Below are 24,273 nucleotides of genomic sequence, written 5' to 3'. Positions count from 1 at the left end.
GCGGAACAGCTGGTAGTTTCGAACTGCTGACCTTAAGGTTCGCAGCCAATTCGTGACCACTACGCGGCCAGAGCTCCTTACAGAATGGGTTGTTGTTGTTGTTGTTAAGTGCCGTCGAGTCGGTTCCGACTCATAGCGACCCGTATACGGTTTCCGAGGAGTAGCTGGTGAGCTTGAACCGCCGACCTAGCAGTTCAAACGGCTTTGCAGTCTGGTGCATTAACCCACCACGGCAGCGCCACACCAGGATGGGTAGGGAGGGAAAAAAAATAAAGTGAATAGAAGTAAATACTGTTAACTGATGGTACGTGGCATGGATTGCAATCATTGTAGTGACATGAAGTATATTATTTTGTTGAATGTGGGCTGATAATCTGTTTTGTAAACCGTCACTCAATATACAATAAAAAGCTTTATAAAAAACACCATGAAATCCAGGGAAGGCAATGGAGCCCCTTTATCCTGTCCTACCCACCTAAGAGAATCAACTATAGGCAACTGTAGCAGGGAAAAAAGAGCGAGGTAGGGCTGCTCTGGATCAATATAGATTTGAGCACATATAGCCCCACTGATCAGTGACCCCACTTTTCTGCTCCTTTTAAATAAAAATTTCTGAAAAATTTATCTACACCGCTTCACCTCAAATTCCTTTTCACCTATTTCTATTTCCTCCACTCCATCAAGGCAAGCAATCACATCCCTTTAGGACAAACCCCCTTCTAAGACTGAAACTCAAAGGGAACACACAAGCAGGCACATATTAGCTCACTGGTGACCGCATTGGTCTGTTTATGAGTGGAAGTGGGGGGAAAGGCAGTAATGAAGACATGGACTGAGTTCGACCATGTTCATAGACTCCTGTCGGCCTTGAGATGAGAGAGAAAGAAGAGGAAGGGCTGGCTGATCCGAAGTTTGGGGACACTTGGGAACCACTGAGCCCATGGGCACTGACCTAGCCACAGTGGGCTAGAGGTGAGAGTGAAGCGTCCAGCTGATACGAAGTTGGGGGAGGCACACAAAAATGCCCAAGCTTGCAGATAGTACCCATTTGACCTAGCTTGGATGGCTTGATGATCAGAACTCAACTAGAGGAAGATAAAGAAGTTTGATACAGGAAGCAAGTATAAATTGCTACAATTTGATGAACTTGACTATCTTATGGATGTAGTAGTTCAAAATACCAACAAAGAGGGAAGGAGTCTTCTCATCAAGGATCAAGCCTATCCCCTCCGTACACCGGGCAGATAGAGACAGGCAACTTAGACATTGGCTACCTAAAATGGGGGGCGGGAGCTATAAAGGCACAAAGTGGCTGGCTTATAAATTTTCAAGAGGGAGTTTAGTTTCAGCATGTGCAAGGAAGGCAGAATCCCCACTGAACAGCTTTCATCTTGTCTAGATGGGTCTGAAGAAAGGAGAAGGCAATAGGATTCTTTTGATTGCCCTGCAAGGTCAGCAGTTCGAAACTACCAGCTATTCCATGGGAGAAAGATGAGGCTTTCTGCTCCCATAAAGATTTACAGCCTCGGAAACCCTGTACAGGGTCGCTATGAGTCGGAATCAACTCCACAGCACATAACCACCACCATCACCAATTATTATCATGACTAATTGCAATTGTCACAGCTGTAAAGGTAGAAGTAAATAACAAAAAGGGGGGAGTAGTTATTCTTACAATTCAGAAACAGAGGACCCTAGGACCATCAAGAGAGAAGAGTAAGAGCAGAATGTTGGATCCTAACCAGAGAAGCACTGACACCACAGAGGGAGACAGAGGTGATGTCATGGAGAGATAAAACAGCTGAGAACTCTAGACTCATGGAAAGAGAATGACTGTGTGCTGGCAGGCAGTAGGCAGGCTTGCAAAATGTGTCCTTTTGGTGTTTAAAGTATCATATATTCCTGTGTGTTTTTCTGTACATTAAAAACACACACACACAAAGAGGGGATAGAGGCAAATACTGTTAACTGGTGGTGCATGGAGGGGATTGTAATCATTGCAGTGAAACAAAATACATTGGTTGAGTACAAAACTGATGTTCTCCCATATAAACTATCACAATAAAAGCTTAAAAAAAAAAAAAAGCTTTGTAAAATTGCCCAAGAAAGGATAAGAGAGAGGCCTGCCTCTGGACATGGTTGGTAAGAGGCTGTCCTGACTGAAGAACTGTGTCTTAAGTGCTTCTGATCCTGAATTGTAACCTGTTAACTTCCCTAATAACGCCCACAGTTATGAGTGGCCATTGCAATGCATTATCAAATCTAGCTGAGAAGTAGAGTGCTGAGGGAAGGTCAGTTGGTATCAGAACTGGTAAGAAAGGTTGGATGGTGGAGGCATGTCTGACTTCAGCCTTACAGGAATCAGCCTTGGTCTGGTTCTGTGGTGATTTTACTTGCCTCATGTAGATCTGAAGGCGTTCAGACGCCATCCCCATGCTGGTTTTTGGTTTTTTTTTTTACAGTCCTCAACAATAGTTATCTGTCTAGGAAAAACTTCCCAAACCACTCTTCCTGACCCCCCAATCCAACAGTCATATTCACTCCACTATCCGGGAGAGTGCAAAAATGCACAAAACTAGATAGATATGCCTCTACTAATGTGAATTTATGTTTTGTTGTTGTTAAATGCCATCGAGTCGATTCTGACCCATAGCGACCTCTATAGGGTTTCCAAGGAGCAGTTCATGAGTTTGAACTACTGACCTTGCAGTTCAAACTGACTTTGCAGTCCAGCGCATTAACCCACGGCACCATATTAGGACTCCAATGTGAGTTTATATTTGTTGTTAAGTGCCGTTCTGACCCATAACAACCCTGTATAGGGTTTCCGCGAAGGGGCTGGTAAACTTGAACCCCCAACGTTGCGATTCAAACTGACTTTGCAGTCCAGCATATTAATCCATAGACAACTGCAAATACATTCTACAGATCATGTGGTTGGAGCTCTCATTTTACACAGGAGAAAATTAAAATTCAGAGAGGTCAAGTCATTTCCCAAGGTGGTTATTACCAGGGTCTGTACTAGAACTCTGGTGTGGACTATTGGTGTGGTGCTGTGGTTTAATGCACTGGACTGCAAGGTCCGTTTGAACTGCAAGGTCAGTGGTTGAAGTTCACCAACCGCTCCTCAGAAACCCTATGCAGGATCGCCATGGGTTGGAACCAATTCAACAGCACTTAACAACAACAATACTAGAACCCAGTTCTATGGGTACCTCATTCAGTGCTCTCCAGAGTAACTCACTGACTCATTCAATCTTAGTCTCCTGCTATATTCTAGAGATTACATTCTTTAATAATAGTTTCCACATCTCTCTATGTCAGTGTATAAATCTATATGCCTGTGCCTGTGAGCATGCATGTGAATGTCTACGTGTCTCTCAGCAGGTAGTAAAGCATATCACTGACTGTTGACGGCCTTTCTCCTGGGGAAATCTTTAAATCATTACAGTTTTCTCTGTCAGCACCAACGGTGAAGTCAAGGGAAGGACTCCTGTGTCAATCATTAATAAGCAGACTTGGTCCTTTCTCCAATCAGCTCTATTCCTGGGTCTTTAGGAAATGGAAGAAAACAATCAGGGTAGAAGCAGACTTTCCTACAATCAAACGGGGTTCCAGGGAGTGGAAGCAGCTAGAGAGTGGGTTATAAGGAGCTGCGACAGATTAGCTGCTTATTGTCTCTTCAAGGTGTATGTTCTCAAGCTAACATGGATACTCTCTTGGTCTTCAGTCTAATCATTGCATCCTATGATGCCAACAAGAAAGGTAAGTATATCTCTAGCCTGATAGCCTAGAAAATCCAGAGCAAGCCCCTCTTAAGTAAGAACATGGGCTCTCTTCTTCCAGATTCACTTCAGATATCACCCCATGTATCCTTTTACCTCTAAGCAGGACTTGGCAACTTATTAAACCTAGAGCTGTCTGTTTCACGATGAAAGGTCTTCAGAGAATGGGATGCACTCTTCTGTCTTGTTCATGAATTACCATTAAAAGTCCTTTCACCGTTGGATGGTTTTATTTACTTAGGGTGCTGTCAGTTTCCGTATTGTTAACACCAAAATACTTAAATTCATAGACCCTCATAAAATGGTATCTTTTGCTTTTTAAAGTGATTGTTGTTGTTAAGTGCCATTGAGTCGGTTCCAATTCATAGCGACTCTATATAGGTTTCCCAAGGAGCAGCTGGTGGGTATGAACTACCAAGCATACAGTTAACAGTCCAGTGCTTATCCTTACAGCACCACTCCAGGACTCCATTAAGGTGATTTGTTGTTGTTGTGAAGTGCCTCGAATCGATGCCAACCCATTGCCACCCTGTATAGGGTTTCTGAGGAGCAGCTGGTGGGCTTGAACCACCAACCTTGCTGTTCAAACGGCTTTGCAGTCTGGTGCATTAACCCACAGAGCCACACCAGAATACATATATTCAAATTGTCAGATGGGATGCTTTTAGATGGGAGCACTGAGGGGCAAATTAGGGTCAGGGTGGAATGGTACCATTTGCTACTTGTTGATAACTTTATTTAAAACATTCTGCAGAGTTCTAAAACATTTTATCTATAAAATTAGCTAACTTGAGCCATGGCCAAACAGCATAATGTATAGCAGTAATACATTTAACAAATGCTGAAAGCTCACAATATCCTTGTGAGTCATGTGCCAAAAAGCATAAATAAGTATGACTTATGATACAGTGGAAACTTATAGAAATATTTTGGTATCTAACAATTAATTTATACATTGTTAATAAAAGTTACGTATTCTTTACTATCAAAAGGCAGAACATGAAGGAGAAGAGAAAATAAGTTGTATCTGGGAGAATGGGTTGCTAAGTCTTTTACTTCACTTAATTCTATTTCACCTTTCCCTCTCCTAAAAGTATTAGGTTGGTATTCAGTTTTCTTTTTACTAAGCTAAATCCTACTTTTGTGTATTCGGGTGTGTGTTTTAAAGTCTTTTGGGGTAAGTTTCATCTTCCTAGTTAGATTACAAGTTTTATGAGAATTGCATTCTTCAGTATCTCCACCTCCAGTGCCCAGAATTCTAAAGAAGTCTCCAGTAAATTCTGATCTTTGTATTTTCTACATACCTCAGAATCGAGAGACACCAGCTGCCAAGTGGACCTGCTGCCTAGGCTGTTCCCAAAGGAGATGAGAAACATCAGGGATATGCTAACACAAGGTAGGGAATGGGTCCTTCCTGGAAAATTACTTTGCGATTCCAAGGAATTACACCTTTAAAAGATGCTTTGTCTCCTAGCTTCTAGCACAGATCTTAACTACCTTATTTTTAACACATATTTCCCCTCAGGAGGCTTTCTGGAAACCAACTATAAAAACCCAAACTGATACAAAACACCCCAAACGTACTGCCATGGAGTAGATTCCAACTCATAACAACCTTATATAGGGTTTCTGAGACTGTAAATCTTTACAGGAGCAGACAGCCTCAGCTTTCTCATGGACTGGCTGGTGGGTTTGAACCACAAACCTTGTGGTTAGCAGCTCAGTGCCTAAACCCATAGCACCACCATGGCTCTTTGCTATCAACTAAGGCTATATAAGTCAAACAGATGGGAGGGGGGAGGGGGAAGATAGGAGTCCGGCCCTCAACAATCTGTGACCTGAATGCACCTCAGTCACCCATATTCCTGGCACTTCAGAGTAGGAAGGTGGGAATGCCAGGCTGGTATACTTAGGATTAAAAAACACATGTTAAGGAAAAAGTGAAGTAAAGAGAAGAAGGCGAGACAGTGGAGTTTTACAAGGTTGTAAGTGGAAGTGGTTTAGTTGGGCACCAGTTTAATTTTTTCTGCCTGACTTTTATCCTTCCAGAAGTGAAGGCAGAAGCCCAAAGAACCACATTTGTCCAAAATTGGACTCTGGCTACCCTGCAGTGCTCTGAAAGCAAAGTGAAAGTCAATCTCATGTATTCAAAGAAAAAGCCAAAGGTCAAGTATGCTCTGAAGAACCTGAGAGTCATTGCTGCTCCCAGGAGAAACGGCTCTGCCTCGCCAAGCTGTCACCTAATCCCTACATCCAAATTTCAGACTGGATCCCTTCTGACAGGAAAAGGTGAGACTGGTAAAAGAGAGGAGATAGGCACTGAATTTGAATTGACATCCTTGAAGGCACAGTAGCCACTGAAGCCACTAGGAAACGGATTTTCCTTCCCTTGTCCTCGCTGAGATGCTGTTTTTCATTTTGCTAAGGATCTTTCTAACATGCCGTGATTTTCATATAATTTACATTTCTGATGGCTCTTCTTTTGATCATGGTTATTTGAAATTAAAAAAAAAAAATTTGTTTTGAATGCACATGATATTCAAATAGAACAAGTTTATGGTGAAAAGTAAATATCCCTCCTATTATTCCTCTCTAATGGACAAGTTCTCTATCCCTAAGGCAACAGTTACAATTTATTGTATTTCCTTCCAGAGATAGTCTAAGCAGGTATGGATGTATATATTTAAAAAACATAAATGGTAGCATGTCATACACACTGTTCTGCACCTTGTTTTTTCCCACTTAATGTAGTGTACCGATTGATTCACATCAAGAAGTATAAATTTGACTCATTCTTTTTAACAGTTGTACAGTATTCCATTACATTGTTGTTGTTCTTGCTGTTAGGTGCCATCGAGTTGGTACTGGCTCATAGTGACCCTATGTACAACAGAATGAAACACTGCCCGGTCCTGGGCCAATCTCACAATTGTTGCCATGCTTGAGGCCACTGATGCTGCCACTTTGCCAATCCATCTCAATGGAGATCTTCCTCTTTTTCTCTGACCCTCCACCTTACCAAACATGATATCCTTCTCCACCAACTGGTCCCTCCTGACAATATGTCCCAAGTATGAGAGATGAAGTTTGGCCATCTTGGCCTTCAAGGAGCACTTTGGCTGCACTTCTTCCAACACAGATCTGTTTGTTCTTTTGGCAGCCCATAGCACTTTTAATATTCTCCTCCAACACCATAACTCAAATGCATCAATTCTTCTTCAGGCTACCTTATTCACTGTCCAGCTTTTGCATGCATATGAGGTTACTGAAAATATCATGGCTTGGGTCAGGTCCTCACGCTGACATCTTTGCTCTTCAACACTTTAAAAAGGTCTTGTGCAGCAGATTTGCCTAATGCAATATGTCATTTGATTTCTTGACTGCTGCTTCCATGAGTGTTGATAGCTGATCCAAGAAGAATGAAGTCCTTGACAACTTCAATCTTTTCTCCACTGACAAGAATGTTTATTTATTGGTTCAGTAGTGAGAAATTTTGTTTTCTTTAGATTGAGATGCAATCCATACTGAAGGCTGTGGTCATTGATCTTCATCAGTAAATGTTTTAAGTCCTCTTCACTTTCAGCAAGCAAGGTTGTATCATCTGCATATCGCAGGTTGTTAATGAGTCTTCTTCCAATCCTGAAGCCACATTTTTCTTCATAGGACCCAGCTTCTCGGGATTATTTGCTCAACATACAGGTTGAATGTTGTTGTTGTTGTTAAGTTCCGTCGAGTCGGTTCTGATCCATAGCGATCCTGTACAGGGTTTCCGAGGCTGTAAATCTTTACAGGAGCAGAAAGCTCCATCTTTCTCCCATGGAGCAGCTGGTAGTTTCGAACTGCTGACCTTAAGGTTCGCAGCCCGATTTGTAACCGCTATGCTACCAGAGTTCCTTACAGGTTGAATAAGTATGGTGAAATAATACAACCCTGTCGCACAGCTTTCTTAATTTTAAATCATTCAGTGTCCCCATGTTCTGTTTGAACAACTGCCTCTTGGTCCATAGACAGATTTCTCATGAACACAATTAAGTGTTCTGGAATACTCATACTTAGCAATGTTGTCCATAGCTTGTCATGATCCACACAATCGAAGGCCTTTGCGTAGTCAATAAAGCAAAGGTAAACATCTTTCTGCTATTCTCTGCTTTCGGCCAAGATCCATGGGACATCAGCAATGATATCCCTCGTTCCATATCCTCTTCTAAATCCGGCTTGAACCTCTGGAAGTTCTCTGTCAATGTATGCTTGCAGCCACTTCTGTATTACCTTTAGTAAAACTTTGCTCGCATGGGATATTGCTGTACTATAATTCATTTTGCCAGTCCCCTACTGAAGAATGTTTTGATTGCTTCCAAACTCACAAATACAATGCTATAAGCAATGACCTTATACATTCTTCATGTACCTGTAACTTATCAATAGGATAAATTACAAGAAGCAGGATTGCTGTGTCAAAGGTATTGATTTGCTATTGTTGTTGTTAAGTGCCATTGAGTTGATTCTGACTCATGGAGACTCTGTGTAGGGTTTCCAAGACTATAAATGTTTTGGGGAGCAGAAAGTCTCATCTTTTCCCTTGGAGCAACTGGTGGGCTCAAATGGCTGCTATTGTGGTTCACTATCCAGTGCTTATCCTAAAGAGCCTCCTTGCTCCCTAAAGGTAGTGATTTTTGTTGTTGAGTGCTGCTGAGCTGGCTCTGACCCATGGCAACCCTATATAGGGTTTCCAAGAAGCAACAGGTGAGCTTGAACTGCTGACCTTGCAGTTCAAATAAACTTTGCAGTCCAGCACATTAACCCACAGCACTATATCAGGACACCAAAGGTAGTGATGTTGTTGTTGTTAAGTGCCATAGAGTCAGTTCCGACCCATAGCAACCCTGTATAGGATTTCAGAGAAGCAACTGGTGAGCTTGGACCACCAACCTTGCAGTTCAAATGGCTTTGCAGTCTGGTACATTAACACACAGCGCCACACCAGGACTCAAAGGTAGTGATAGACATTGTTCAATTATCCTTCATAGAGGTTTTTCCACTTTGCACTCCTGTGTGAGATTGCTTGTTCTCTCCACACCTCCTAGACAATGGTTCTGGACCTTCCCCTTATATTTTTCTGTTTCTGCTCTCCTTTCCTTTTTCCAACCATTCTTTTTGTCAAGTTGTTTTATTTTATTGATATTGACAGTTCCCCCTTTACAAACAAGTAATACCCTAGATGCTATGCTACTGCTGCAGTACTAGAAAAATAAAACACAATTTAGCACTTTTAGAGAAATTGGGAATTCACATGCAGATTTATGTGAAAAAACTTTTTTTAAAATAATTTTTATTGTTATTGAATGAGGGTTAACAGACAAGAACATCAGCTTTACTTTCAACTAATCATACGTTTTTATTTCATTTCAATGATTATAACAGTTATCCTGCTTTCACCTCTTGGCTTCCCTTTTACTCTAATGGAAAAAAAAAACAAAAAACTTTTAAAACTATAGTCAATTTAGGTACTTGTTGTTAAGTGCTGCTGACTCAGTTCCAACTCATAGTGACTCTGTATAGGGTTTCTGAGGAGCAGCTGATGGGTTTGAACCACTGACCTTTTGGTTAGCAGTCCAGGTACAACCAGTGGTGGTGGTTGTGTGCCATCAAGTTGGTTCTGACTCAAAGAGACCCTGTATAGGGTTTCTGAGGCTGTAAATCCTTATGGGCTAGTAGTGTAGTGGATTATGTGCTGGGCTGCTACCTGCAAGGTCAGTAGTTTTAATCTACCATTTGCTCCTCAGAAGACAGATGAGGCTTTCTGCTCCTGTAAAGATATATAGCCTCAGAAACCCTAATCAGGGTCCCTAAGAGTTAGAACTGACCTGACAGTAGCAACTACCACCACCACCAAATGTTTAGGGGGCCAGGAAGCCTCATCTTTCTCATCGTGGAAAGACTGGTTGACTCAAACTGCTGACCTTGCAGTTAGCTGGCCAGTTTGTAATCCACTATGCCACCAGGGCCCCTTCCAGGTACTGATGTTGCTTCTGTTAAGTGCTGTGAAGTTAGTTCCAACTCAATAGTAACCTTGTATAGGGTTTCCAAGGAGCAGCTAGTATGTTTGAACCACCGACCTTGTGGTTAGCAGTCCAGTACTTATCCCACAGAACCACACCAGGACTCCTAGAGGTTGGGAAATAAGTGGGTAGGATCTTAGGGTCTGAACCCGAACAGTAAACTCATATGACCTGAATATTTTCACTCACTTGATTATATTTTCAAAAATCCCACCAGTGGTCACTTGTGTGAAAAATAAACTCTTAAAAACTCATTAAACTTTCAGTCACTTAATATTAAGGCAAATGAATCTGAACAGTTTGCTTTCCTTTTAACATGTGACACCCTTTTAGTTAATGGCAGTTATGATGGGAAGTTATATTGTTGTTGTTTAGTGCCATCGAGTCGGTTCTGACCATAGCAACCCTGGATAGGGTTTCCAAGGAGCAGCTGGTGAGCTTGAACTGCCAACCTTGCAGTTCAAATGGGTTTGCAGTCTGGTGCATTAACCTACAGAGCCACACCAGGACTCAGTGTCTGTCCTTAAAATCAGTATGGAATCTTGAGTACTCTATTGGGATAATTTTTCTTGACCTAGTGCTAGGCATTGTGTAACTCAGGACAAATAAGGATAACAGTACTCAGAAATTTGGGACAAGGAAAACTAAAAGTTGAATGTGGGGAGGAGAAATGCCAAAATCAACTTGACCTAATTAAAATTTTTGCCTTGGGCTACTCTAGAATTCAAGGACAGAAGAAGATAATTCTTTCATCATTCCTTTATGACTTGGTTCCTAGATCCCGAATTTGAACCAAGCATATGGCTGCTATGGGTTAGTTTGGCGCCTTAATCATTATCATTCACCAAACAGTCTATGGAATATGATGAATTCCAAACTACCAACTTATTAATGGACTTTTAAATTATAACCCCATTTATAGCTTAAAACTACATATTCTAAATTTAAACCTGCATTGAATACCAGCATGTAATGGACTCCAAATACGGTTGAAATAAAAGTTAGGTAAGTGGTTACACTTACAAGAGCATAAAAGAGATGGGCTTTGAAGTTTGCCATACAATGAATAGTCTGTATAGAAACATATCCCAGAAACAATCAGAAGACAGTCCATCAACATGTTCTCAGAGTAAAACGGGTATTTTAAACTGTAAAGATGAGAAACTTTTCACAAATTTGGAATTTCTCCAGTGCTCAGTTTCTATAGCTAAAATGGAGGGATTTCACTAGATCATCTGATTTTTAGATTTGTAAAGTTTAGATCTCAAAGCAAAAGTACCCAAGCGCAATGTATGTAAGACCTCTCAGATAGCCCTAAAAACTGATAGCTTTATTACAGAATAATCTCTAAGGGAGATTTCTATTTAAATATAATATACTCAACACTCTCTATTTAAAATAAATAATTTTGTAAAGAAAGACATCCTTTGGAACTAAATAATCATCTCCTAAGTTATTAATTTCATCAATTTAGCTTTATTTTTATATCTCCTTAATAGAAGTGCTGGTGGTGCTGTAGGGCAGACATTAGACTGCTAACCACAAGGTCAGCAGTTCAAACCTACCTGTCTTTCTGTTCCTGTAAAGATTTACAGGATTAGAAACCATATACAGGATCACTGTAAGTTGGAACTGATTCAGTGGCACATATCAACAGTAACAACATCTCCTTAAAGTTGGGGCATTCTTGTTCAAATATCCTTAGTCAAAAAAAAGTAAATACCGAAATTCTGTCATCACTGGGACTGAGGTGTTAGCATTTACCAACATGCTCCACTTCAATGCTCAATTTTATCTAGCAGATGAGACCTAAAAGAGATGAGCTGCCAACATGGATGGACCTTCACTTAGAACTGAAAATGCACTGACAAATGAAGCTTATTAGGTGGACTTTGCAACAGTAGCTCCCAGGACCTAGGAAGACTTGCCACATTGAAATATCATTAGCCCCATGGCCAGAGGGCATAGCTTTACTTAGATGAGAATCTCTATATTTGTTCTCTTCCAATCACATATCACTGAGTTTACAAAGTGTCTTCACACCTGCTCTCTCATTTATTTTTTTTTCTGATCTTTACAACACCCCTGTGAAATAGGTTATTAAAAATTATTATTTTTATTAAGTATTATTTTATCACAACCATCTTACGATACAATAACAGACCCTGTATAGGGTTTCTGAAAGCAGCTGGTTTCTGAAAATTACTGACTTGGTGGTTACCAGTGTTTACCCTACAGCGTCACACTAGGATTCCATCTTACAGATAAAGAAACTAAATTCAAAGAATTTATGTAACTTGTTTAAAGTAAGATTTGTTTACCTTCATCTCATCTATCTCATAAACCCATATAGCTTATCACTTCAGAGAATTGATTGGCACCACACTGAAAATACATAACATCATTTCCTTGACTTTCCTTTTGAATCTATTGACTCTGTGTGTCTCTGCCTATCTTTGCTAACACCATCTTCGGGATTAAACTGAAATCAGGGACTACTCCTTCCACTGTAATTTCATGTGTAGGGCCCATACTGTGGTGGCTGGCATGGATAAAAAAGAACTATAATTTTCACATGAATTTAATCAAGACGTGAAAGAGTAGTTTGGAAAATTCAAGTCAAATTTACAGACTTTAAGTTAATAGACAGTGATTGTTATTAGTAAGTGCCGTCTAGTCAGTTCTGACTCATAGCGACCCTGTGAGCTTTCCAAGGTTGTAATGATATGAGCCTAATAAAACTGAAATACTAATCACTGTCTAAATTAGATAAAGTCAATTCTGGAGGCAGCTGAAGTTAGTTCTAAGCTACAGTCAGAATTTTCTCATTTGTCATCACTTCTCCTGGTCTGAGTGGCCATCATCACTCATTTGGATTTCTGCAGTAACATCCTAACAGGCTACTCTTGCCTCCATGTACTCTATTCCCAATAGTCAGAGGAATCCTTGACAAACATGTCATCCTGTCACTCTTCTGCTCAAAACACTGCAGTGGCTTCCCATTTCAAACCAAACTAAAAACCTATCCCTACAAGGCGCTATATAATGTGGGCCTCTTCCCTCTAGATCAGAGGTGGTTGTTGTTGTTGTTGTTGTTAAGTGCCGTCAAGTCAGTTCCGACTCACAGTGACCCTGTATAGGGTTTCCGAGGAGCAGCTGGTGAGTTTGAACCTCTGACCTTGAGGTCCAAACCGACCTTGCGGTTCAGTGCATTTTCATGCAGCACCATCCCAGGGGTTGTTGTTGTTGTTAAGTGTGAGTCGATTCCAACCCATAGCGACCCTGTAGAGGGTTTCCAAGGAGCAGCTGGTGAGTTTGAACCACCGACCTTGCAGTTCAAATGACTTTGCAGTCTGGTGCATTAGCCCACAGTGCCACACCACCCCAGGGGTAGGGAATCGTTTTTCTGCCAAAATTTATAACATCATTCACGGGCCATACAAAATTATCTACTGACAAATTAGCCTGCTATATTTGGGCAAACATTTAATTCACTCACCCCTAATGTGATGGTTGGAACTGCAGTTACCTTGGCACAGGGCCAGCCCAAATGATTCTGTGATCTCATACGGCCTGTAGGCCAGATGTTCCCCACCTGCTCTAGATCGTCATCTGCTACTGTTGCTCTTGCTCACTCTGCCCTGGTTTCACAAATCTCCTTGCTATCCTTCTAAAACACTGACATGACAGACACATTCTGCCATGGCCTTTACTCTAGATGTCCTCTTCCTCCCCAAATATCTGCTTGTCACTACTTCCTAGGTATCTACTTGGCTAACCCCCTCACCTGCTTTGAGTCTTAGTTCAAATCTCAACTTCTCATAGAGAACTACCCTATACAGCAGGTTGTCCAACCACTGCCCACCCCCACCTCCAGACTCCTCCCTTACCTGATTACATTAAAAAAAATTTTTTTAGTAGCATTAATCCCCCTTGGACTCCTGGTGTGGCACTATAGGATCAGTACTGGGCTGTGAATCACAAGGTCAGCAGTTGAAACCTACCAGTTGCTCCTTGGAAACCCTATACAGGATCACTATGAGTTGGAACTGATTCAACAGCACTTAACAACAATGACAGTCCCCTTGTGGGGGGGAGCATGGTGGCTCCATATGATAAGCACTGGACCGTGAACCACAGGATTGGCAGTTCAAGCCCGACAACCACTTGATAAGAGAAAGATGAGGCACTGTAGATAAGCACTGGACTGCTAACTGCAAGGTTGGCAGTTCAAACCCACCAGCCATTCCTCGGAAACCCTATTCAGAATCCCTATGAGCTGGGACTGATTTGATGGCACTTAACAACAACAATCCACTTCTAATATAAAATGTATTATGCTTACTGTTGTCTGCTTCCTTGTCTCCTACTCCATCTTCCCTTCCCTTCACTTGTTCTCTTGCTGGAATGTATCCATCTGATACATCCAAAGTACCTAAAACAATGTCTGGCACATAATAGATATTCATTTAAAAATATCTGTTGAACGAATGAAAATGAGTTTAAGAATTAGGTGAGCACTCTTTCTTCTAGATCCTCCTGCATTCCCCAATCTTCTCTCAGAATAGTTCACTTCGATTCCTCAGTTGACTTACACAGAATTGCAGCAATCATTAAGGCAAACCAGGATATTCCACATTCTTCCTTGGACTTTGGAGCCACTTTCTTTAAAGAAGGAAACTTTCAAAAGTGTTACACCCTCCATCCTTCTTATTATTGTGACGTTAAGGATTATAGGTAATCAAGATAAGGCTTAATGCTACATTAGTCAAACACCACGTGGTGGTTAACATGTATATCCTTTGTTGCTGGCATTACTTTTTGCCCACACCCTAAATCTATGAACAGATCAATGAGGCCATAGGTGCATAGAGCCAAGGTTTGTGTCAGGTAAAGTTAAAGGCTGGATAGTGTTCTCACTTGTCATTTCATTCTTTCTTTCTTGTTTTCTAGCTTTTTTACCAGGAATCTCCCAATGTAAGGTCCTCCCAGTGATGGTGGGTTCGTCAGAGATTTTCTTTACCACCACCATTTCCACAATGCTTGGGAGTAAAGGAGAGAGGACTACAAGTACTGAGGAATTTTCTAGGCCTTGGGAACAAGGTACAGAATAAGTATGGTAAGACAGGAATGGAAAGAAAAACATTTTTAGCTCCAACATTAATTTATGTCTCCTAGGATTTTCTTGGAGGTTGAGAAGTTACACAGAGTTACAGTTGAAAATCATTCCACTGGCCATGGGAAAATCAGTTTCTCTACAAAGATGATCCCAGAACATTTTTGTAGGTTCACAATCAGTGATCCTTTACCTCCAGCCAGTGAGCTCACCTGTAGCCACATTTGGGGACAGGACAAATCTTCACGTAGGTAATTCCAGCCACTGTATGCACAAACAGGTGACATCTCACTACTAAACAATCTTAACAATAACCAGGTGCATATTTTCATTTGAACTATTTTTATTTCTTTTCCTTTTTTAAAAAAAAATTTCCTTCTTTAAAAGGTCAGCAGTTTGAAGCCACCAGTTGCTTTTTGGCAGAAATGTGTGGCAGACTGCTTCCATACAGAGGTATAGTCTTGGAAACCCTGTGGGTCAGCCATATAGTTGTTTTTGTTGTTGTTAAGTGTTGTTGGGTTGATTCTGACCCATAGCGACCCTGTATAGGGTTTCCAAGGAGCAGTTGGTGAGCTTGAACCGCCAACCTTGCAATTCAAATGGTTTTGTAGTCTGGAGTATTAACCCACAGCGCCACATCAGGACTCCATAGTTATTATTAAGTGCCATTAAATTGGTTCTGACTCATAGTGACCCTGTGAAGGATTTTCTAGGAGTGGCTGGTAGGTTTGAATCTCTAACCTTGTGGTTAGCAGTCCAGTGCTTATCCTATAGTACCACACCAAGATTCCTTTCTGGACTGCTTTTAGAAACAAAAAACCAACCCTTTGCCTCTGAATCAATTCCAATACATAGCAACTCTGTAAAACATAATAGAACTGTACTAAAGGTTTCCAGGAATCCTGGTGTGGTGTTGTGGGTTAATGTGCTGGACTGAAAAGTCAGTTTGAACTGCAAGGTCAGAAGTTCAAGCTCACCAGCTGCTCCTCAGAAACCCTATACAGGGTCGTTATGGGTCGGAACCAACTCGAAGGCACTTAACGACAATAACAACAAGGGTTTCCAAGACTGTAATCTTTATGGAAGCAGACTGCCACATCTTTCTGCTTCAAAAAGGCTGGTGGGTTTGAACGGCTCACCTTTCAGTTAGTAGTGGAACGCTTCAACCACTGCATCACCAGGGTTATTTTTTGATACTCCCTAAATTGGCCAGAACTCACATTATATACGTAAGATTACATTTGGGTTACACCCCAGTTCCTATCTAGGGTGGGGGGAAATATTAGTTATGACAAGAGGCACATGAGCTATCTGTCCACAGATTTGGCTTATGATCCAGAAGGAATGCCAGCTCACCTTTGTTCCTTCTTATGTCCCAATAATGTCAAGAAGATAGAACATAAGAAAGATGATTTTCTAGTTTTATACAAAGTATTAGAGCAGAAGAGTAGGAATCCCGAGAGGGTTGTTGGTGAAAGGTGAACTTAGGACTCTTTATGCCCCTTGCCTCTTCTTCGCCTGAGTGCAAAATTTAGCCTTATTGATTTGGAAAAATCCCAAATCCCAGGGAAAGTGACTCACTGGGAAGATGCTGTAAAGGAGGTTAGAGCAAAGTTAAGGCAGGATGCTACTTGGCTCCTAACTCTGAGTCTGAATTTGAAATTCAAGTGGGACCTTGTTAGTCTTATGATTCTGAAGACCCTCAAGTCAAAGAATCAATCTCTTCCCTTTCTTAAATGTTCTTTTCTCCCTTTCAATCCTCTCACCCCTTTTAGAAACAGATGAAAGCCTAGAAATGAGGAAGAAATGGAGCATTGTGGTCAAATTTTTTATCGCTTTCACCCTGTTGCTCAGCGGAATCGCCATTATAGTGTTTTCCATTTTTGAAGTCCCATGCCCTGTAAGTTTGTTGATGTACTGGATCCTTGGTCTTAGTCTAGAAAGATCTATTCCAGAGGCAGCTTGGCATATTGAAAAAAGCAGAGTCTTTTGAGTTTGGACATGTCTGTCACTCACACTCACTAGTTGAGTGACTTTAGGAAAATTAACCTCTCCAACCTCATTGCCTCATCTGTTATATGGGACTCATGATACAAGAGGGTTTCAAAATGTCTGTGGAAAAGTTCTATTGTCTTTTAACTTCATTTTTCCATGAACTTTTTGAAACCCTCCTCATGTGTGACTCTTATGGATGGTTATGAAGGCTAATTGAAATTCTGTGTGAAAGGTGCTCCCGAAATGCTAGTTCCTTGGACATTCACTGGGGAAGACCAATCCTATAGAATCCAATATTTTCTTTTTAGAGATGATTTCTTTAAATGGCCTAACATGATGTTTGTCCGATAACCAAATGCATACAAGCCACCTGATAGTAATACTAGTCATCCTCCTCCTTCAGAGTCAATGCCTAGCAGTCAGAGAGTTGTGCCAACACCAGTGGTTGTGGAGCAGGCAAAATAAGGGAGCCAGCATGGAAGACCAACAACCAGGGGAACCCAAAGCACAGCCTGACTCTCAGCCTGAGAAGGTAAGTGTTCTCTATATGGTGTACATTTGTTAGGAACAAATGGTGTTCCTATATAAGTATGGGGAAAGAGGAGGTTGCCTCGGTTATTAAGGCAAATGGGGGTAATTTTTTTTTGCTACAAAATCATAGAAACCTTTATTAAAACAAAATTATCAAAATGTGAAGCTATTGTTTCTTAACATATACTCCATCTAAGTCTGTACACTTCTTTTTTAATCTTTTTATTGTGAGTTGGATGAAGGTTTACAGAGCAGATCATCAGTTTTCCATTCCACAATTCATGTATGTTTTGTTTCATCTCATCAATTGCAATCACCTTATCACTTATTCCACTTCTTCCCCGTGTTTCCACTCCTCCTTCTTTCCTAACCCTTCTCAACTTTGCCGTTAGATAAATGCTGCCCCTGGGCTGTCAAAATGGTTGATTATTCTATGGTGTGCATGCTTCACTAGTTGTTCCGTTACAGACTTGTCCATTGTTGGGTTAAAAATTGAGCGATGAGGATTAAAATGTGGGTAATTTTCTGGAAATTAGCAGGTATGACTGTTTTCCTAACATCAACCCATCCATATGAAAAGAGGGTACTTACTGAAAAGATGTTTTTCTGAATCCCAGACATACTGAATCAGAATGTTTAGAGTAGGATCAGGAATCTTATTTTTATGATTTTTAACAAGCTCCCTAAAAAAGAAGTGGATTTACTGTTAGAGGCTAATGTGCCAGATTGCAAAGTCTTTTGAACTGCATGGTCGATGGTTCAAGCTCACCAGCTGCTCCTTGGAAACCCTATACAGGGTCGCTATGGGTCAGAACCGGCTTGATGGCACTTCACAACAAAAACAACAAATGTAGTTTTAGGCTTTAGGACCCATGGGCCTAACTCATGGTCTTGTATCTAATTTTGTACTTTTAATATTTGTATAACTTTTTAAAAAAAGTTTCTCTAAATTGTAAAAGCTTTAGACCCACAACATTGGTATACACTCCTGTCCACAAGTAACGTTTAATGTATGACAACTTTTAGCAATCACCACACAGTGTGAAAATTTTGGCAAAACAACTTCCTTCTCTACTCTTGAGTTTACTTGATGGGATTATAAATTAGTAGTGTCCTTTCGAGTCTGAAACAGACACAGCCACTGGCTCAATACAGCCACTTTAAATTCATGTTCCTCACTAGCAACAGGCTCGTTTTCTGAATGCTAGAAATTGATGGGTGCCTTCTCTTAGTCTCAAAATATCTGCAATGCTCACTAAGGGAAAAAGATGAGGTATCCAAATAATTCTAAAATTCAACAGGATGTCAACTTTTGTGGAATTAGAATATTAAGAATGGCCATCTCTGTGGAGTTTTACTCTGCACTCACGGGGCTGCCCTGCGTCAGAACTGACTCTATGGCAACTAGCAACAAGGCAACTGTGCAGCAGGAATGTTGCAGTGCTTGAGTCTGTCAGGGAGGAAAACTAGTCCAGCACGACAAATTCCTGGCACACGATACTACTCTTTAAATCTGTGTCTATTGCATATACACCACCACTTACCTGTCAGTTTGTCAAACTGTGGTGGCTTGTGTGTTGTTATGCCACTATACCACTGGTATTTTAAATACCAGCAGGTTCACCCATGGTGAATAGGTTTCAGCAGACTTTCTACACTAAGACAGACTAGGAAGAAGGAGAAGGAGACCACTTCTGAACAGTTAGTCACTGAAAACTGTAGAATATTGTCTGATATAGTGCCGGAAGATGCGCGCTTCATGTTGGAAGGCACTCAAAATGTATCTGAGAAAGAGCTGCCTCCTCAAAGTAGAGTTGACCTTAATGACATGGATGAAGAAAAAGCTTTCAGGACATTCATTTTCTGATGGGGCACACCTCAAAGTGAGAAGAAACCAATGTGAACTTCCATTAATAATCTAAATATAGCATGTATGACGTATGAATCTAGGAAAATTGGAAGATATCAAAAGTGAAGCAGAAGTCATAAAAATAATATCCTAGGCATTGTTGTTGTTAGGTTCCATTGAGTTGGCCCCGATTCATACAACTCTATGCATAACAAAAAGAAACACTGGCCAGTCATGTGCCATCCTCAGAATTGTTGTTACGCTTGAGCCCATTGCTGCGGGCACTGTGCCAATCCATTTCATTGGGGATCTTCCTTTTTTTGATGACCCTCCATTTTACTGAGCAGAGCCCTGGTATGGTGCTGTGGGTTAATGCGCCAGACTGCAAAGCTGTTTGTTTGAACTGCAAGGTCAGCGGTTCAAGCTCACCAGCTACTCCTTGGAAACCCTATACAGGGTCGCGTTGGGTTAGAACTGACTTGATGGCACTTCACAACAACAATAACTTTATTGAGTATGATGTCCTTCTTCAAGGACTAGTCCCTCCTGATAACATGTCTGAAGTATGAGAAGCACAGTCTCCCTATCCTGGCTTCTAAAGTGCATTCTGGCTGTTTTTCCCCAAACATATATTGGTTTGTTCTTCTGACATGGTGTTTTCCAACACCATGACTCAAATGCATCAATTCTTCTATGGTCTTCCTTATTCATTGTCCAATTTTCATATGCATATGCATATGTTGTTGTTGTTAAGTGCCATCACTGGTACTTACTCATAGCAACCTTATGCACAGCAGAACAAAACACTGCCCGATTCTGGGCCCACCCTCACTATTGTTGCTATGCTTGAGTCCATTGATGCTGCTACTTGGCCAATCCATCTCGTTGGGGATCTTCCTCTTTTTCTCTTACCCTCCACCTTACCAAACATATACATATGAAGCTACTGAAAATACAATGGCTGGAGTCAGGTGCACCTTTGTCCTCAAATTGATCTTTGCTCTTGAACACTTAAAAGAGGTCTGATGAAACTGATTTGACTAATGCAATACATCATTTGATTTCTTGACTGCTGCTTCTATGACTGTTGATTGTGGATCCAAGTAAAATGAAGTCTTTGACAACTTCAATCTTTCCCCCACTTATCATGATGGGGCACAAATCAAAATGAGAAGAAACGGCTGCAAACCTCCATTAATAATCTAAACATGAAATGTTTCAAGTATGAACCTAGGAAAATCAGAAATTGTCAAAAATTATGTTATTGTTCCAGTTGTGAGGATTTTTGCTTTCTTTACATTGAGGTGCAATCCATACCGAAGGCCTTTGATCTTCATCAGTATTTGAAGTCCTCTCCACTTCCAGCAAGCAGGGTTGTGTCGTCTACATACCATAGGTTGTTAAAGAGTTTTCCACCAATCCTGATAGCATGTTCTTCTTCATATAATCTAGCTTCTCAGATTATTTGTTCAGCATACAGATGGAATAAGTATGGTAGAAGAATATAACCCCAGTGCACACCTTTCCTGATTTTAAACCATTCAGTATCCCCTTGTTCTAAGACTGCCTCTTGGTCTATGTAAGGGTTCCTTATGAGTACGAGTAAGTGTTCTGGAATACCCATTCTTCACGATGTTATCTATAGCTCACCATAATCCACACAGTTGAAATAATTTGGATAGTCAATAAAGCACAAGTAAATATCTTTCTGGTATTCTTTGCTTTTAGCCAAATCCATCAGATGTCAGCAATGATATTCCTCATTCTATGTCCTCTTCTGAATCTGGCTTAAATTTCTGGCAGTTCCCAGCTGCTTTGAAATTATCTACAGGAAACATTTACTTGCATGTGATATTAATGATATTGACTGGTAGTTTCCTAGTCCATTGGGCCACCTCTTTTTGGAATAGATACAAATATGGATCTCTTCAAATTGGTTTGCTAGGTAGCTGTTTCCAAATTTCTTGGCATAGATGAGTGAATGCCTCCCATGCTGCAGCAGTTTTCTGAAACATTTCAATATTGAGTCGGTACTGACTCAATATTCTATCAATTCCTAGAGTCTTGTTTTTGCCAATGTGTTCAGTGCAGTTTGGACTTTTCCCATCAATACCATCGGTTTTTGATCATATGCTGCCTCTTGAAATAGTTGAACATTGACTGTTTCTTTTTGGTACAGTGACTCTCTGTCTATTCATTCCATCTTCACTGTTGTTTTGTTTGTTTGTTTGTTTTGGCAACACTCATATCAAGCACACTTTAATGACATTTGCTGACCCTGCACACACTTCACAGGCCTTTATGTCCCACTTACCAACAATGAGTGACGTGCCCACCTGCACTACAGCCAGAACTACGGCATATGAGCTGTACTCAATGACTGCAAAGCACCCACTAGCTGTTGAAGGAAGAGTCCTCACTCCTCAAGAAGTGTGCTTCTTGGTGAAAAAAATTTAAAAGCATTATGCACATATAGGCTATATGGATCATCCGTTTGTTGTGTCACAGTGAAACAAAAAATGCATGATCAGAACAGTGCTAAAATTGGACCAGATATGGGAATCTCAGGAAAAATTTTGACCTTTGATATTTCTGAGCAGAAATTCATGGAATATCTTATTTTTCCAGTTGCTATGTATTGTCATCATGCTTACCTCTTGCTCCCCAAATATGGTCTGGGAACCTCAGAGAGAAGAAAATAGCTTCCACGGCTCCACACTGCTCTTCAGGTCCACACAATCCCACAGGTCCCTAACAGCCTTTCCAGATGTGGGAGAAGCTAGAGACTCCCTCAGACGGAGAAAGGATGCCCATGTCCACTCTCAGTGGTAACTCCTGCTCCTGCTCCCATGTTCCTTCCTCACCAGCAGTTGTCTTTTCCCTTCAAAAAGCAAGATGCTGGCAGCCATGGTCAAGTTCAAGCTGTCCACACTTGGCACGGCAGGGATCAGCAGCCTCCTGCCCTTCCCCTCGCTGCCTTCCAATGCTCTCAGTCAACTGTAGAGACTCCTGGCTCACTCCATGATCTTGTCACCAATGACGACAGTCACTGGCACCTCTACCCAGTCCAAGTCGTAGCTCTAGACCTACAGGTCAGGAAGCCAGATTTTCTTGGCTCCTGTTTCTAGATCTTCTTCCTCCTCATACTTGTGAAGCTATGGTCACTAGCTTTGTTAGACCTCTGAGCCTGGGCATAGTGGCCACAGTTGTCAGCCCCATAGATTCAGGTGTAAGTGGGCAGGTAACTGGGGACTGCTTCCCATTCTAGAGTGTTAATAATGAGCACCTGGAAATGTGTACCCATGCCCACTCATAGCACTTTAGGATCTCAGGCACACACACAGCCTTCGGTAATACTTTGGCGCAGTTTGCCTCAGCAGCAGACCTCAGAATTGTCCCCAGGTTCTCAGGGTCATGGAAATTGTCACAAATCAACAATAAATGCAGTGAGTGGTGAAGCTGAGTGACTAGATATGTCATCTTAACATGGTCAGGTTTAGCAAAAATCTCCATTATTCCTTGTGGCATTACCATGTTGGACCAGTTCTTGATATCCTCAAATTTACCTTAATGAGGCTGACACCTTTCATTTTATTCATAGGCAGTTCCTTTCTGTATTCTAGACAGCTAAAGAAGAAAGTCTTTGGCACCAGCCTTGAGAACACAGGCAATCAATCTGCAACCCTCCAACAAGATCGTCCTTCCCTTTTCCAGAAATGGCCTGGACTTAACTACAATCATTACAAGGCTGAGTACTGGCCTCAGAAACTGCCTTCAGGGCTGCTTCTCAGGACCAGGCTTAGGTTTCACAACCTGACCAGATGAAAACACCACTTTCATGGGACTCCTCCACAGTGCCTGAACCCAGTGACTTATATTGCCATCCCAAGTCTGAACCACTGGCAGCAACGGTAGTATGGTACATCCCATAGCCTTCACCACATCATGTGAGCAGGCCAGTGGCACACAGTGATATCAACAGCCCAGTTGCACCTTTTGCAAATGGTAGTGTTGCTATACATGTCTCCTTCCATTTTCTTTTGATGCTTCCTGCATCACTGAATATTTTGCCCATAGAATCCTTCAGTGTTGTAAGTTGAGGCTTGTAGTAGTTTGTTGTATATACCAAGTTTGTTTAGCCATTCTTCTGTTGATGGGCATTTAGGCTGTCTCCACCTTTTTGATATGTCTCTTATAGACAGAATATTGAAGGACCCTGTTTTCTTATCCATTCTGCTCTTTATGTGTCTTGACTAGTATTTAATCTACTTACATTCAATGTAATTATCAACAGGAATGAATTGATTGTTGTCGTTTTTCTGTGTGTGTTTTATGGTGCTACTGGATTCTTTGTTCCACAATCTTCTACACTGAGTTAATTTCGTTTGTGGGTTTTCTTTTCATTTTCATTTCTGTTGTGTTCATGTTTTCTAAATCTTTCTGATTTTCCTCCTTTTAGAGAAAATTTGACGTGCAGGTGTATTATTTTTCTTTAAAGTTACCCTGTAATTTATTCATTTTTTCCCCCTGTTTAAAACAATGTTTTGTCTTGAAGTCAACTTGACTTCCTTGCCAGTTGGAAGTTCTGTATCTATACAGTTCTTTATGCTTTGTAGTTGACTTCATTATACATGGATATCTCTGTTTTCAGTTTTGTAGGTTTGTTTTACTTTAAATGCTTCTGTATCTGGATTGAGTTCTGGGTGGTGTTGTCATGAATGGTAATCTCAGATTGTTGTCTGCTGTTGTTGGTTCTCAAGCCAAAGAGCATCCTATGGTATTTTTTTATAAATTTGTTCTTGTTATTACAAATTCCTTTGGTTACTGTTTATCTGGAAATATTGCAATTTCACTGTCGTATTTGAGGAACAACTTTGCTGGGTGTATGATTCTTGGTTAAAAGCTTTTTTTTTTCTTTCAGAGTTTTGTATATATATA

General features: G+C 41.0%; 1 protein-coding gene and 2 pseudogenes across 1 annotated transcript; 1 reads left to right on the top strand and 2 right to left on the bottom strand.

The window, feature by feature from the left end:
- The window catches only part of LOC102822758, a 23,727-nt pseudogene extending 21,292 nt beyond the window's left edge, over positions 1–2,435 (bottom strand).
- Positions 2,436–3,707: 1,272 nt separating this feature from the next.
- LOC102822373 (chromosome unknown open reading frame, human C17orf78) lies at positions 3,708–18,934 on the top strand. The gene is made up of 7 exons (XM_006833609.1): positions 3,708–3,765; positions 5,095–5,181; positions 5,835–6,074; positions 14,798–14,947; positions 16,736–16,860; positions 17,359–17,487; positions 18,788–18,934. Exons 1-7 carry the CDS (start codon positions 3,708–3,710, stop codon positions 18,932–18,934), a joined length of 936 nt encoding a protein of 311 aa, XP_006833672.1.
- A 3,223-nt stretch (positions 18,935–22,157) lies between these two features.
- Positions 22,158–24,273, bottom strand: part of LOC102821985 — a 5,377-nt pseudogene continuing 3,261 nt past the window's right edge.

The sequence above is a fragment of the Chrysochloris asiatica genome, unplaced genomic scaffold (genome assembly GCF_000296735.1).
Source record: "Chrysochloris asiatica unplaced genomic scaffold, ChrAsi1.0 scaffold00007, whole genome shotgun sequence".
NCBI classification, from domain to species: Eukaryota; Metazoa; Chordata; class Mammalia; order Afrosoricida; family Chrysochloridae; genus Chrysochloris; species Chrysochloris asiatica.
This window is presented reverse-complemented; position numbering and strand designations above follow the sequence as displayed.

Coding starts and splice junctions, on each gene's coding strand:
- LOC102822373 (XM_006833609.1), top strand. CDS start 3,708: ATGGATACTCTCTTGGTCTTCAGTCTAATCATTGCATCCTATGATGCC. Junction 3,766..5,094: donor CTATGATGCCAACAAGAAAG/GTAAGTATATCT, acceptor TACATACCTCAG/AATCGAGAGACACCAGCTGC. Junction 16,861..17,358: donor TTTTTGAAGTCCCATGCCCT/GTAAGTTTGTTG, acceptor CTCCTCCTTCAG/AGTCAATGCCTAGCAGTCAG.